This window comes from Rhododendron vialii, chromosome 3a (genome assembly GCF_030253575.1).
Source record: "Rhododendron vialii isolate Sample 1 chromosome 3a, ASM3025357v1".
Taxonomy (NCBI): Eukaryota; Viridiplantae; Streptophyta; class Magnoliopsida; order Ericales; family Ericaceae; genus Rhododendron; species Rhododendron vialii.
In genome coordinates, this window is record NC_080559.1 from 634,275 (window position 1) to 650,420 (window position 16,146).

The following is a 16,146-nucleotide window of genomic DNA, read 5'->3' on the forward strand; positions in this document are numbered from 1 at the left end:
AATTAGGCACACTTACCTTGTTTTGGTGGATCTATGGCCGTGGCTGGCCCATGGGACTTCATGTCCTACTCTAGGGCCCACACGAAGGGTGCTTAAGGTTTTTATTTTTTCCCCCTCTGCTAGGGGCTGAAGATTGATGTGGGGAACCTTGGCAGAGACGTTAGTAGAGTGAGATTAAAATGTTTTTTTTTTTTTAAACGACAAAAGTATTAGGGAAAATTTCACAATGGGTACAGTGATTCAAATGTTAGTCATCGATTCTGGTGAATAATTTAACAGAACTGTTAATCGAAAGTTTTAACTATGATTTATGAAAGAAAATCGTCGATTTTGGTCAAAGTTTCGGTTTTAGGTAAAAATTTCAGTTTTAACAATATAACCAAGCCGAGTTGTACCGTTGTCATCTCTACCTAGGCTTTAGAGGTTAGATTCCACATAAAAGATTTTAGGTTCGAAACTTACGAGATGTTATCAACTCTTTTTGAGCCAATTCTTACGACCCACAAGTGAAATGTGATATTAGGTCTAGAAGCGTAAGAGAGAGAGAGAGAGAGAGAGAGAGAGAAGTGTTTTCCAATTTTAATTGATGGGCAAGTTAACTTTGAGTTGAATCAGTTTTGTATTGGTGGCCACGGCTGAATGTGAGCACGTGGAACGCTCGTTTCAGGATACAAATTTGGGGGATGACCGATGAGTTGATGCGAACACAGCGCTACCACGCACACGTATACACAAATCCCCCACGCCCTTTTCACGTGCCAAACTTCCTCTTACCTCTCTCTCTCTCTCTCTCTCTCATTCGCCATTGAAGCCCTAACATAGAACCTCGAACAAAACTCACTCTCTCTCTCTCTCTCTCTCTCTCTCTCTCTCTCTCATCCCTCGAGGTCTTCACAGACAAGTTTCAAGAAACTCCAGCGGCATTTGTGTTGGAAACGTCATATACACCGGTATCTTCTTGAATTCATCTGCCTCTTTCTTATTCATCTGTCTTCAATTTGATTCTAATTCGCGATTTTTTTTTCTTTCTTTTTGCTCTTATCGTCTTCTCTTTACGTCCGTTTATTCACTAATGAACTTTGTGGCATTCATCATAGTTTTTTTTTTCCCCCTTTCTGATATGGTAGAGCTTTAATTGTAATTTGGGGTAATTTCCATTTGGTCTTGATCGTGTGGCTTGAAAGCTTGCGTTTTTTTTTTTTCATAGCGTGATTCGCAAAATTAGAAATTATGGAAGGAAGTAGATCAACAAATAATTGGTAATCGGGATCTTACCAATTTGGAGTGGTGGTTGAGAGAAATTAAGTACACGATAATGACAAATGTTATACTTTTTTCCTGCAAGGGTGCAACCATTTGGGAAAGTACACTGAAAAAGAGCTTCTTTTTTCTTTTCTGGTAAGTGAGAAAATGAGTCTTAAAAGTTTCTTCTTTTGCCGTAAAATGCATAGAAGAGGATCTGAGGGAGTATATAGTACAACGTAGTGGTTACTGATGGAATCTTTTCTACCTGCAATCCCCATTGGGAAACAAAAGGAGGGAGAAAATCCTTATTTTTCCTCTCATTTCGTGAATGACACGATATGTAAAATTGTCATACTCTTTAAGTTTAGGATTGTGGTGTAGGTTACGAATTGCTTGATTTGGTGGTTGTTTATTCAATGGAATACTTAATTGTGCTATGAAGAAACTCTAGCGTGTGTTATTTCTTATTGTAATACTTATGTAAAGGCATAGAGCTTCTCCAGCCCATACCCTTTTTTTTCACTTAAACTGAAAATATGAGTAAAAAAAACCCCTCAAGACGCACTCCACTCCTCGACTCAAACTTATATCATAAGTAATTTTGTTCTATTTTTTAATTAAAATCAAGGGAGACTCAAATTTTAGAAAGCTATTTTGTGTCTCCTAAATTTAGAACTATGGCATCAATGAAGCTTATACTGAATTTGATACTTAGATTTGCGTTTTTCCATTGGAGTGTTTCATATCAAATGAATCGTTTTCTCAAAGGGGCTAACCCGGTGCACGAGGCTCCTTGCGGGGTATAGGGAAGGGTTGATGTACGCAACCTTACCCCTGCAAGCAGAGAGGCTGTTTCTACGACTCGAACCCGTGATCTCCAGGTCACAATGGAGCAACTTTACCGTTGTGCCAAGCCCGCCCTTCAAATGAATCATTTACTCAAATTGATAAAAAAAAAATTGAGTTTTTTTTAAAGAGTGGAGATGCTCTTAGAACCGAAAAATACAACTTTTTGACAGTATAGAAATGTAAAATGAATGAAGGGAAAGTGAGTAGGAAAGACATGGATGTTGAGTAGAAAGCCATCTTAGCAACTCCGACGGATATAGTAGTTTAGTTTTTGAGGTGCATGAATATGGATTTTGTTTTGGCTAGAGCTGAAATCATGATAAGAGATTTTATACCTCCTCTTTTGCGGGAAAGTGGAAGCTTTCTTTTGGGTCCTGTGAAAAATGATAGGCATTTTAGAAGACTTCTTATGTAGATATTCATCATACGATTGTGTTGATATTCTAATTGATTTTGTATGTCCTATGAGTGCTTGAAGTAACTGTTTAGAACTTTGGCAGTAAATTTCTAAGGCTTTGTGAATCCTGGTGTGAATTTCTCATTCATTTGCGTTGTCTTTATCGAAAAGGAATTGAATAAAGTATTGCTAATGTTTCTGGTACAGGCTGCTGATTAAGATCGAGATGACACCTGTTTGTCCCTTTGTCAAGGCTGCTCGTCCTGACGAGGCCTCTTTGAAAAAAAGTGGTGAAAGCCAAACAAAACATCAGTCAGGACAAGAGGTCAAGGTAAAGCAAGAGTCTGGGGAATCTGCCACCATATCTCCAAAGTGCCCCTTTGGATATGATTCTGAAACATTTAAGCTTGGCCCCTTCAGCTGCATGATATGCCAAGCACTTCTATATGGAAGTAGCAAATGTGTGCCTTGTTCCCATGTATATTGCAAGTAAGCAGATAATGCCAGTCCTTTACATGTGTATATATTTACATTGGAATATACATAGTGCATGGTTTCTCATATATCTGCTAGGAACATACCCTTTATCCTCCAACTGTGCTGATACTCCAAATGTTTTATTACTTTCTGAATCAGAGCATGTATATCACGCTTTAAGGATTGTCCTCTATGCGGTGCTGACATTGAGAAGATAGAACCTGACACAAATCTTCAGAATGTGGTTGATCGATTCATTGAAGGTCATGCAAGGATAAAGAGGTCACAGGTGGACAAAGACCAACAGGAAGCTGTAGGTGAGAAGAAGACAGTCATATATGAGGATGTATCTCTGGAGAGAGGTGCTTTCTTGGTGCAGCAAGCCATGAGAGTAAGTTTACTGAACAATTGTTAATTCGTTGTTATGCGCTTGCAGTGAACGTGTTTTCTTTTTATTGAGGGACGAAGCTACGGTGATGACCATAAAGTGAGAATCTCGTTAAATTATTTGTTTAGGGTAATAGGGTGATGACTAGAATATTGAGGAGGTAATGGCCCCCCTCTGCCTTCATCCCTCCTTGTATTGCTGGTGCCGTCCTTCTGCTCTGCTATTCGCTCAAGTAGTTGCATTCCCATAACCATGTTACTTGGTTGTTTCATTTTGCAGGCATTTCGTGCCCAAAATATAGAAAGTGCCAAATCAAGACTCGGTATATGTGCGGAAGACATTCGAGAACAATTAGAAAGAATGGGTGCTACATCCGAGCTGTGCTCACAGTTAGGAGCAGTTCTGGGCATGCTTGGTGACTGCTGGTCTGTTCTCTTCTTCTTTCTTCTCCTTTGTAACGTATGTTTATGTTTTGACAGTATGCATTCGATTATTGGAAAGTTGTGGTTTCTCAGTTGGCATTAATTGCATGGAAAAATTGAAAGTAATGACAAATGATAAATCACACATGCTTCTGAGGATATTTGGTTTTATATGATGGAAATCAGCTGTGAAAATAATTGCGATAACTTTCTGGAAATCAGCTGTGAAAATAATCACATATTTGGTGAGAGTTGTATGTTTAAGATAAAGGAAGGTTTCTCTGAATGAAGCTTCTTCAAGATCCTTTGATTGAATTGGTTGGACTAGGCTAGTTTTTAAGGTGAAGCTAACTTAGGAAGGGTATTCAGGAATAGCAAAGACGGGATGTTGTAGGATGAATGGGAGGAACACTGAGGTTCTAGTAGTGTTTGTGGCAGAGTTTGATTGCTTTTCTGGCTGAGTTATTGGGCTTTTTGTGTTTGTATGTTGTAACTTATTGGGCTGCGTAGGAGCTGTTCTGCTGTTAACAGTAACCTGTGAAAAACTAGAGGCAAGATTTCCTCCTTTGTGATTCAAAAGGCAATTATCAAAAGGCAAAAAGGATTAGGGCTTATGAGGTAGGGTTTATAAAACCTAAGAAGCACAGATATGGACATAGATATAAACATGGACATGGATACACACATCTGACATGACAATGCCAAATAAATAGGGACACAGACACCAGGGGGACACCACAGAAATTAAATAAAGACATATATAGGTTATCTTTAGTTAGTATTAGTACAAATATGGTATCCATGATCCCCCAAACCTAAAGAAAATAACGCTACCTTGGCACAGTTAAAAAAAACAAAAAAAACTATCACTGGTTCTACATAATTAAGAGATGATTCATAAAAAAGACAAACCATAAGGCTCAAGCGATAACTTGTAATTTTCAATTCTTGAAATCAGTTTTTGAAATTATGAATTGGCACTGCAAGATGTCCCAATTGAGACACTCGTGTTCCTGGCATGCCCCCTTCTTGAACTTTTGTAGGAGTGTAGAATTGTATACCCACTCGGCATGTCCCATACATAACCCTGCATGTCCCGGGCATGTCCAGAGGCATGTCGAGGCTTCATAGGAAGGGATAGATTGAATGGAAGTGCATGGAAGAAGAAGAGCAGTAATAAAAGCTGGAAAATCCTGTAAACTCTTTGTAAAAGATAATAAAGAGTTATATACCCTAATCTCTGGGGAGAAAACTTTGAAACCAGGGTTCCCTTCTTTTTAATTTCCTTCCTTTTGTTTGCGTCGGGGGGTGGGTGTGGTGTCAAATTTGCTATCATGCATAATTAAGCACGAAAGATGCGTTTGCGCCGTCTCCGGCGGAATAACTCATGCGGAATCGCGTGGAAACTTGAACTATGTACATATTTTTTGTAATGGGAGGTTTCTTCCTGAAAAGGCTCTGATATCTCTTGTCAATCGTGTTCATTACTCTATTGGCTCCTCCGACTATCCCAAGACCAACCCAAGCTTCCAAAGTGGGACTCAACAAAGCGAAGTGGGTCTTACAAGCTCCCCACTTTATTCTGTCGCCGCCTCATGAAGGGTCCGAATTCAAGTAGAATACCATCATCATATTCGGGTGAACTCAGAACATAGTGACCCTGCACTTCAGTGCCTCCAAGCCCAAGGCTCGTGCACAGGTTGGCTCAAAAGTTCATAAGTAGAACAGCAGCACCCAAAGGGCTAGCCAAGGATAACAATTGAATTAATTTGCTCCCATGTCTGTACCCTAGGAAAGATTGTTTCCATCTGGCGTGTTTGATTGATCTAGATAGGGAGTAGGTAGGACTTAGGAGAGGGTATGGCTCTGCTTGACAGTATACCCTTGCGTATTAAGACAACTGTGCTGTTTGAAGGGGAAAATGAGTCATTTAATAGATTTTTCATGTTTACAAGAATGAAACTGTATATGGTCTGGCATTCTAAAGAGCAATTTCCCTGTAGGCAAAGTAAAGAGAAGGCTCGTTAGTTTCTCTACTTCCCAGTAACTGCTTGTCTCTGTAGGATAATGTGTATCTTAACGTACAAAAGCGTTAATGATGTCTTCAAAGCTTGATCCTGATTCTGACGTTTGTTTTGCAAAAACACCTAATATGCCTTTTTATATTGCAGTCGAGCACTAGGAGATGCTAGTTCTGCAATCACTTACTTTGAAGAGAGTGTCAACTTCCTTAAGAAAGTGCCAACTGATGATTTGGAGGTAATTGCAAATGTAACAGTATGATGTATCATGAAAACTACGTCTCGATTTGGAGACTAATGTTTGGCAACATTGATGAGGTGTTATAAGCATGCTTTGGTATGGTATACCATTCCGCGTCTAATGTTCTTGGAGCTGTTACAGATCATACATACGCTCTCTGTTTCACTTAATAAAGTTGGAGATCTCAAGTATTATGATGAAGATTTGCAAGGTGCAAGAAGTTACTATTTTCAGTCGTTGAATGTTCGTCGGGATGCAATCAAGAATCATCCCAGTTCTCCATCTCAGGTCAGCAGCTATTCTTTAGTTTCACATAATTGTTTACCTAGATTTTTCTAGACTCGCAAAAACTGCACAAAGTAGTGTAAAAATAGCACCGATAGCACGATCTATGGATCCTGTTACAACTTATCGACGGAGCTAAGGACAAGTTTTAGTTAGCCCCATAGCCAAACTCGAAGTTTCCGAAATTTAAGTAAGGTCCGAGTTGCAACTCTTGTGGTCTTGCTACTTGCCATGCTTGAATAGCAGACATTTTTGTGACAAATCAGAGTTTATTACTACCATTTACCAGTGGTATTCTCACGAAAAAATTAACCTTCATACAGTGGGCGTGAGGAAGTTTGGAGTTACAACTTTTTTAGCGATGGTGTTTACTAGTTTGTCTTCAATACACATGAACATGTGCAGCAAAAGCAGGTTTGACTACTGTTTTTTCAATCCAAAACAATGCTAAGTGCTATTTCCACAGAAAAGAATGGTTATTTCAAAATAAGTTTTCCTTTTTTCCTGTCTCTCCCACTGCCTTCGGCCACTCCCCTTGGCCCTCCCCCACGCCAGCAACCCCCTCCCTCCTGCAAACCCACAGCAACCCATCTCCAAACTGGTACCCCTCCAGATTCACCCCCTCCTGGTAAACCCCCTGCTGGGCATTCCCACGTCTGTCTCCGGCCAGTGACCCCCTCATATTTTGTGCTAAACGTGTTTTTGGTTATCGTGGTTTGCCGAAATGAACAAAACCATGTTCTTGTTTGAGGCAAACTTAAAACTGATCCTTGTTGCCAAATAGTGTCTTTCACTGCTTTTTCGGCAGCGTGGGAGTGTATCAAAAGAAGTCAGAGTAATTCAGAGGAAAAATTAAAAATCGTTTTCTTCGGCAAAATGTCGACCATGAACTTTATGAAGCCTTTGTTAGAGGTTTTCTTCATTGTTAAATCCATTATGTTTTCCAGGTGCAACCAATGTTCTGACTTCTTGATGTTTAACTATTGAGAGATGAGATCTTCAAATTCTCTTTGGTTCTCTGAAAAAAGACTTCACTTAGTCTCTGGTGTTTTTCACAGGTTTCCCACAGGAATGCCATATAGTTTCATTAGTACCGATCGATACCTTTACGGCTGTGAAATTTCTCATGTTCCAAAAGAACTTGTGGGCCACGTTTTGCTACATCTAATTCTGTTCCATTAACTTCTCGTGATCCCAGATTCTCGATGTTGCTGTATCTCTTGCAAAAGTTGCTGACGTGGATCGTAATCTTGGAAATGAGGACGTGGCAGTTGATGAATTTCAAGAAGCCATAAAGTTGTTGGATAGATTGACGCTAAAACCTGAAGAAGTTGGTCTTGAGCAAAGGGTAAGATTTTTCCAAATGGTTGCACACTCATTCGTATTCCTAGTGTGTATGTTGAGAAACTGATAATTATGTTCCCTTATGCAGCGCCTTTCAGTTTTGGAATTTCTCAAGAATCAACTTTCTGAGAAACAACCTGATTCAAATCCCTGAGATCATGTTTGTTCCAAGATACCGAAAAGATCAAGCGAAAATAATCTCTGTTTCTGGTTCCTATTGATTGCTTTCGAGTATTGGCACAAGCTTAAGGAAGTGGACTATCTGTACATTGCTTAGGTTTAAGGATAAGGGTCAAGCACTAATTTCCCCAAACGTTGTTCCTGTTGTGCAATTCAGAGAGTTCTTAGTTACAGATTTTCAATGTAATTACAGATTCTCGTGGGGAGATTGGATGATTAACTTGACTCACTGTTATTCCACTTCCAGCGAGAAATAAACAGTTTCTAAATTATGATTTGGTCATCTGTTCAATGAAGGTCTGGAAATATAATTGATCTATGTTTTGGTCCCGATGTTTTGCTTGCGAACTATGAGCATCGTGTGGAAGAATTCCCGAGCCTTGAGTAAAGTAAGATAACCATTCAAGCATTAAAATGTTCAAACATTCCTCATGTTTTCAAGTTAATGTCATCTGAATATGGTGACACGATGTTAAAAGAAAACGATGATTGTTTTCAACTGTAAAAAACCAAACTTAGAATCTGCTGGAGCTTTTAACTCTCCGAACCTGAGTCGAACTCTCTTCAATAAGTTTACTGCCGGATAAAAGCTCAACCTACTTGACCTATGATTGAACAACTCCGTAGATTCTTGTAACTCTTCCATTCTATATACAGACAAGCTCTGCTTATGGTCTTGCCAGTTTATTCTCGCTAGAGAAGAACAAACAAGCTCACCTATAGAATGGACATTTTGCTCATAATGTTATCAATCATAAGAACGTACTACTCAATTTACTCAGCGAAAACCTACCATTCAGTTTACTTTGCAAAATATAGCTAACTACATAGCCCACATTGTCATTTACAGCCATAACCCAGCATATTCTCATGATTGATTGAATAGATTGGGTCCTTTTAACATCACAACAAAGCAACGCACATCATAAACAAAGCGTTTCTAGTTTTCCTCTCAGCATTCAAACAAGTACTGTCAAACGCATAAACTCGGCCTCACACAGTATACATCTACAGTTATTTTAAAGAATGAGGTAAAGTTGTCCAACTACATGTCTTGCAGCTGAAATATGAAAGGACAGCCGACAAAGTGTAAACAATATAACTGACTAAGCAGCAAAATCCCCGTATTAGATAAACCTGACAATTGCAGCCTACAAATAACCAAAATTTCACTACAATAACTATGAAGGTATTACTCCCTTTAATTGGTGGACATTCTTGGAATCCATCTGTACTGGTGATACGTTTTTTTTGAATGAGCAGGTGATAGCAAATCCAGATGAAGTACTCAATGATAAAGCTCATTTGAACCACAAAACCCAAGAGAAGAATGGGATAGGGCAGCGCTCAGGCATAGTCAGTTTGTACTGTCAATTGTTGCACGCCCAAATCATGGTACAAACCGTGCACATATTGGAGTATTGGACGATCAGCCATCCCTGTCTTCACCTGTTAATTTTACGCACCAAAAAGCAAGCACACACTTAATATGCGGAGGAAGTAACTGAAGCACAAATTTGGAGCATGCTGAAGAGGAAGAAGGGAATTCACTATAATTGAATATAGGGATGGCACCCCATATCCAATGGATACCCACTCCGCCCCACTCATGTGGAGGCGGGGTTTACCCAAAATTTTCCCCAATAGTAGCGGGTATAGTAGGATTCAAAGAAAACCCGCTTGGGTATGGAGTAGGTATGGTTTTGCAATCCCCACCCCTGAATACCGGTAACCACCCCCGAACCCGGTTATACGTACTACATATTATATTACCTGCAGTGAGATTGACCCAACAACATGACCTGGCACCAGCTCCCAAAAACGCGCTTGTGAAATTTCAGAAACATCTTCCCGAGACATCACCTAACGATACAAACATTAGTACGTATTTGATTTACTATTAAACAATTGTTGATTCATAATAAGAAATAGCAAAAATTGCGCATGTTTGAAGGAAGTGTTATTACTTGTCTCAAACACTTGCTCAAGGCTGAAGATGGAATACTGGGAGGGGCCATTTGGAGCAAGACACCGCCAGTTGCTTTAAAAAGTGGCATGACAAGCATAAAGACTGTGACTGAAACTAGCCCCAAGCACAGAACTTCAGCATTCTTAACCCTGAAACATGATAAAACAAAAACAAGCAGATAAATGAACCTGAGCAGAAGCAAAAGAGCTTTGGTGTGCTTTTGCAAAAGCAAGTCTTCAATTAGAAGGTAAGAAGGGATTACCCAAGGGCCAAGAGCCAAGATGCCAGGATTAAACCTGCACTGAGAAACAAATAGAACACACCAGATTAAGATGGATGTATAAGAAAAGATATGGAGAAGCATATATGAAGTAAAGGATCCAAATGACCTAGTACATTTTGGATCAATATCAAGCATGAATCCATCCGTAATTTTGGTTTTGAGAGAGAGAGAATTTCTCACCTGCGTATGGAATCAGCAAGAACATGCAGGCATACCGAATGGTAGTTCATATCTTCTGCTTTTCTATAAACTGCAAGAAACAATGCAACATAAGAAGTTTTCACTACTGAAGTCATTTTATTTGCCACAATATATGCCGTTCAGAATTAGTTTGTCTTGAATCAACAAGACAACAAGATTCAACAAATCTTCCCGCAACCACTACCCCTTGTGCACATGTAGTAAATAAACAAGCTTAATTGAGGACATTAAAGTGGTTCTCCTTATATCCATTATGCCGAGCCATGGGCTACAATTTTAACTCCTCTTAATATCAGCATTTAGTAACACATCACACCAAACAGATCCTAGCTAGTACAGATTCAGTGGTTCAAATGTAATCCACAAAAAGACATATCAGAAATCCAATTTGCATTGAATTATTTCAATATATCATGGCAATTCAGGAATATAGAGTAACGTAAACAAAAAAAGAGGAAATCATGTCAAACTGAATGAGGAACAATCAGCCAGGGCACCCCAAACTGACTGTATACAGCACAAGAGGTTGCATTGGCATGTTGAGTGCACATTTTTTTGGCCCAACATTAAAATTATAGGACTGCAGCAGCTAGAGACTAGAGAGACATCATCACCAATCAGAGTTTCCTCGTTCCTAAATTGTTACTCTTTTGATTGTACTTTAGAATGCGCCTTACATGATGGTGATCCCTTAGAATGAGTCCTGTGTTCCAAGTCGGGTGCCTTTCAGCACCTCTAAGGAATCTACTTATCTAGAATTGGAATCATTGTTCACTTTATTTCGAGTAACATGGAGGCTGGAGCCCACTTTGTCACGGTACAAAACCATCCAATTAAACAACCATTTTCACTGCGAAGTGAGAAGAGAGCAGGGAAAGTCCTCATTTCAAATCATCAGGTTTTACTTTTGAATACCATGACATACAAGCACAAGAACCACAAAACAACATTTTCTTTAACAGCAAAAACTCGTAAGAATAAAAGAAGACAAAGATGTTTCAGATAGTTCTCCTGCCACCTATTTGTCAAGTTGTATAACTAGTGCAGCAAACCAAAAGAAGCAGTGGTGGTTAATTTTATCTTAAGAATGCACAACAGGGGGATAAAGCAAAACTCAAACTCCGTATATCTAACTGTCACTGCCATTTAATTGTTCCCTATCCACACAACGTTGAAACGAAATTTATCACCCCAAGAAGATATAAAACTAACCAAGATTGACGCGAGCATAGTTTCTGAAGAACCAAACACCAATAAGATTCACCAACAAATTTGTCACGGCCGAAACAATCAAGTAATGCCTGAAAGTAGCGAATATCCAAATACAACTTTTAGACAGACGGGAAAAGGAAAGAAACCCCCAAATTTTAGTAAAAAGCGTAATGAATGTGATACCCAACTACAAAGGACTAAAGTCAAAAGCCTGACAAAGTTATCATTACATAGTGCACTGTCAGTCTGTCACTAACATACTCAAAGAGTTCAAATTTCAAAACATGAGAATGGGATTGTGAGCAGAAGATATTCTTTACAATTTGGCAGGAGATGAAGAACACATGGATAGCCAAACCAACAAATTATATGTCCACACTAGATACGAATCTAGAGGGTGGGACATGCAAGCATGCTCTGTCTTATGTTTCATATGAGAGACCAGGCTATGATAGCAAGAGACATAAAGAGTTGTCATGAAGAAAATTTGCATTTGGCTTATAATTTCTAGTCCTGATACACGTAAAACAAGTTTACTTGTCAAAACAAGCATCAAAAGACAACCGATCACCCCATCTCCCCAAACTATTAAAAACTTCTATAGATCATAAATTGGTTTGTGAGTGTGTGAGGAGAATCAAATCTTTTTTGAAAGTATCAAATGACAAATGGCGCCAGGAGGAGTGCAGATCGACCCATTGGTTGGTACTTGGTAAATTTTCCAAGTCTACATATTAGATCCGTGAACCATATTACAAGCAGTCAAATGTAAGGCTCAGGCATGTGAGATAAGAATATGGCAGTTTACAGACAATGGGAAAATGAGATGAATCAGCTCAATTGTATCCATTAAAGCAGACACAAAGAAAGGATAACTAGCCAATGTAATTACTGCAACAGGGACATGCAGAAAAAATAGGACGTGTGTAAAAAGAGTGCCAGGACAACTTACTTGTGTTCAGATTCATCTTGGATAAATGCATGAAGCGCTTCCACAGCTAATGAAAAGGACATAAACAAAAGAAACAGCTGTCTACACATGCAGCACAATGAAAATGGGGTCTTGTTAGCCCAGGCAACAGATGAACAAGAAAACTATCCGATGCAAAAACAGCCATCATGATGCCAAAAGAACATTATGAGAGTTGGCAAGGGTATTACTTGTTAGCAAAGTTCTCAGTATGGAATTTATCTCAATTGCATCTCACATGAAAAACAAGAGAACGAATTTACCAACAAAAGGAAAGCAACAGTAATAACGTTGGAATGGGATATACTTACAGCATTGGTGAAAGCAGATAACACCTCTAGCCTCTTGTACCTATTTTCCAAGAAGAAATCTCATTAGTCATATTTATTCAGCAAACTTCAACATGTCATTGTGTAACATTTGAGTGGTCGACCAAAACACACTTGACCAATACAGAAAAATCTAAGTATTGCAGCAGTAGGGGAAATCATCTCATATCAAACAACTTCAGTCTAAGTTGAGAAACACAATTTTAGGATTCAAATCTATATATTCTCCACAATAAAACCTGCCAACCACAGAGTTGCACATTGACAGCTATAGATTACACAGAAACCAAGGCAATTAAGGAGGCAATTTAGAATTATGTCACCTTAAATACAATGAAGATGGAAATTTGTATCTCACCCATAGGTATAGATTCGATCAGCCTTATTCCGTGACACATCCATTGCAAACAATGAAAATGTTAAGAGTCCACATCCAAAAGTCAAATGAAAAGCATCAGACACCAGACCTGGAATAGCAAGAAAAACAGAGATTAACCAATTCAATGAGTATACAGCAAAGAAGCCATATATGGTCTTGTAATGAAGTTCACTAGTTTACAGATCACCAATACTACCTGTAATAATTAACAATCATGAGCATGTTCACGGACCCAACGATTGAACTCTAGTAGTTGTCCAAGGATAAAAATAAAGCTGAACTAAGACAATTTTGTTTGCCTGAACCATTATGCGTGACCAAAGAATGTCATGGGGTAAAAGAATGGGTGTGATGGTCTAATTGACACCATCATACTAAAGATACCTTAGAGGATAGGTTTGCTAATTTCAGGTAAATGTTAGGATCATGAATTCCACTTACATCATTGGACTGATAAAGTAGCAACTTCGAACAAGGTCCAATGCTTCCAATTCCACCCACAAACATACCTCGCCATACAGCATTACCCGTTCCACTAAGGTTCTTATTGTTCAAGTACTTATTTTCCGCTTTACGAGACAGATCATTCTCTCACAATACATCACCTTTAATTCAAAAAATAAGTACTTACTTGAAAAACAAGTACTTGTTTTCCTTAGTGGAACGGGTTTGAGATGACATGTTAAATAGTCCAAATCTTTTTTCATATTACAATTGGTAAAATTTGATTTTATGAATGACCAATAAAATTTCCCAGAGTTTCCACAGACCGAAGTTACCATTGCACACCTATATATCTATTATCTATTATCTATTACTACTACTATAAAGGGAACACCCTTTATGGTATGACGGTCAGTTTCGAGGCTGGTTCACACTGTTTTTCCCAAACTACTCCTTTAAGTTGCCTAGATAAAATCTGCCAAGACGGAAGAAAAAAACAGCCAGCCCAACCTTTTTTTCCTCTTCAATTTTCTACTTTTACATCCTAGATTTCATTAGAAATTAATCAAAATTCAAGATTTTCCTCTATTCATCTTTTGTATAACACAGTTTGAATATCCATCGCGTGTGCCAGACGTCTAGCATCCCTAATATCAACTCCTCAATTACAAAACACTACTTAAACTGATTCCAACAAAAAAAGTTTTTCATACAAAAAGACGTGAATTAAAATAGTAGCTCACAAGCACAGAGAAGACGTTTATCATACCCACACGACCCGAGACAAGGCCAATGAACAACTCAGCAGTGGAATAAGCCACATTGAGGAAGATCAACACGAGCAATCTCTTCATAAACCTGTTCCCCGTCCTCATAATCCTAAAACCCGATACCAAAAACGACGAAACCGAAAACTTGTCTTCTCCCGAAACACCATTCCACTCTCCCAAGAACAAGTCATTATGATCATCCTCCCTACATATGCTCTCTCTTTCGTGAGCCTCTGCAGGCGGAGGAATGTCTATGCTCGAAGCGGTACGAGAAAGCAAGGGCTTTATCGAATCGTTCGAGATTATTACCGATGATCTGGGAGTGTTGGGGTTGTTGGTTTCGGTGGATTGGTGGAATGAGGTTTGGCGCGAGAATGCGAACCTGCGATCGTTGATAGATCGCGGGGAGTGGGATTCGAGTTGGTGGTAGTGGAATGATTTGGAGTTAAGGTAAGGGAATCTGGAGTCGGGTTGGTCTGAAACCCTAGAGTTGTTCTCCATCAGATGTAGAGGAAGAATTGGGATTTGGATGTATGGGTATGTGGAGAGAGATTGGAATTGGGAAGAAGAAGTTTTGTTCTATGGAAAAAATGGCGATTCGGTTGAAGAGAAGGGCGGAGGAGAGTGTATGTGTAGAGATTGTAACTGCAGTGACCTCAAGTCCGGGAAGAGAGAGAGAGAGAGAGAGAGAGAGGTCAAAGTAAACGACGACGACTTAGGACCGGCTCTTGGCCGTTGGCGTTGGGCTACTGAGATAAAGCCATACGGTTGAATCTGGGCATTCATCACGGAAATCAGTAGAGCTAAGGGGACCACCAACCCCGTACCGATAGGATACCAATCGTCAAGCGGAGTTTATTTTGGATCCAGCACTAATAATTCGAATTGTTCAATAATTTTTTTTTTTAAATTTCAAGTGGGTTTGTGTAAAATTGGCTTGATTTTGAAATTTAAATAAAAAATAGAAGATTAGATCGAATATCTACACATATTAAATTAAGCTGATTTTTTACAAGGCCACTCGGTTTTTTTTTTAATTATTGAATAGCTCGAATCATCTGTGCAGGATCTGGGGTGGGCTTCACGTGCCCGTCATGTTAGGATCGAAACACACACTCACACGATACACATGTATAAAACAGTAAAGAAATCGACACAGCAATATACGTGGTTCTCCAAAATCGGATATGTCCACAGGAGCGAAAGAGCAGTCTTTTTATTGATGATTACAGTACATATGATTTTACAATAGAGAATATATATACATACTCTATTCCTACCCTTATAACACCGTACCATACCTTCCGTTCTGCTTCGTTATGCTTTGCTCCACTTCACTACGCTCGTAACTGGATTTTATTGTAAAACTTCTCGGTACCTCTCATAATATGAGCTACAAGCTCTGACGCGTCGGCACCCCATCGGTATGCCATTAGTTACCAATACTAGGGTTCCTCGAAACTATAATAGACTAGTACTGTATTTTGGAAAGAACTGTGCTATTTACACAAATAGAGTAAGAACAGATCATTCACAAATTTTTTGCAGAGCTCATTCCTCTTTAAGAAACATGGGAGAGGTCGAGTTTTGACCATTCCGATCGATTTCAGGCTTATCTCTATTGTTTACTCCGTATTCTGTAAATTTGTTGAATAGAATTCTTATGCCAAAAATATGAGCAATCTTATATTTGAGGAAATACTTATCAGAATTCATTTATTTCAGGATAAAAGTGTTTCT

At 39.0% G+C, this 16,146-nt stretch overlaps 2 protein-coding genes across 2 annotated transcripts; one reads left to right on the forward strand and one right to left on the reverse strand.

Annotated features, from left to right (window-relative positions):
- Positions 1 to 623: 623 nt before the first annotated feature.
- LOC131318801 (protein NCA1) lies at positions 624 to 8,182 on the forward strand. Its single transcript, XM_058348773.1, has 8 exons — positions 624 to 950; positions 2,699 to 2,980; positions 3,128 to 3,359; positions 3,636 to 3,781; positions 5,950 to 6,037; positions 6,182 to 6,328; positions 7,524 to 7,673; positions 7,758 to 8,182. Exons 2-8 carry the CDS (start codon positions 2,718 to 2,720, stop codon positions 7,821 to 7,823), a joined length of 1,092 nt encoding a protein of 363 aa, XP_058204756.1. The 5' UTR covers positions 624 to 950; positions 2,699 to 2,717; the 3' UTR covers positions 7,824 to 8,182.
- A 541-nt stretch (positions 8,183 to 8,723) lies between these two features.
- LOC131318800 (metal tolerance protein C2) lies at positions 8,724 to 15,157 on the reverse strand. The gene is made up of 10 exons (XM_058348772.1): positions 14,406 to 15,157; positions 13,172 to 13,280; positions 12,796 to 12,835; positions 12,467 to 12,543; positions 11,515 to 11,603; positions 10,282 to 10,351; positions 10,081 to 10,119; positions 9,817 to 9,967; positions 9,623 to 9,712; positions 8,724 to 9,298 (listed from the first exon to the last, which is right to left on the reverse strand). The coding sequence occupies exons 1-10, from the start codon at positions 14,905 to 14,907 to the stop codon at positions 9,197 to 9,199; spliced, it is 1,269 nt and encodes a 422-aa protein (XP_058204755.1). The 5' UTR covers positions 14,908 to 15,157; the 3' UTR covers positions 8,724 to 9,196.
- Between the last annotated feature and the right edge of the window lie 989 nt (positions 15,158 to 16,146).

Bases quoted from the DNA above. Each gene is read 5' to 3' on its own strand.
- LOC131318801 (XM_058348773.1), top strand. From the start codon at position 2,718: ATGACACCTGTTTGTCCCTTTGTCAAGGCTGCTCGTCCTGACGAGGCC. The intron at 3,782-5,949 runs GTCTGTTCTCTT...TTTATATTGCAG, and splicing joins GGCATGCTTGGTGACTGCTG to TCGAGCACTAGGAGATGCTA. The intron at 6,038-6,181 runs GTAATTGCAAAT...GAGCTGTTACAG, and splicing joins TGCCAACTGATGATTTGGAG to ATCATACATACGCTCTCTGT.
- LOC131318800 (XM_058348772.1), bottom strand. From the start codon at position 14,907: ATGGAGAACAACTCTAGGGTTTCAGACCAACCCGACTCCAGATTCCCT. The intron at 11,604-12,466 runs GTAAGTTGTCCT...CGCTACTTTCAG, and splicing joins CAAGATGAATCTGAACACAA to GCATTACTTGATTGTTTCGG. The intron at 9,713-9,816 runs GTAATAACACTT...TTGTATCGTTAG, and splicing joins TGAGCAAGTGTTTGAGACAA to GTGATGTCTCGGGAAGATGT.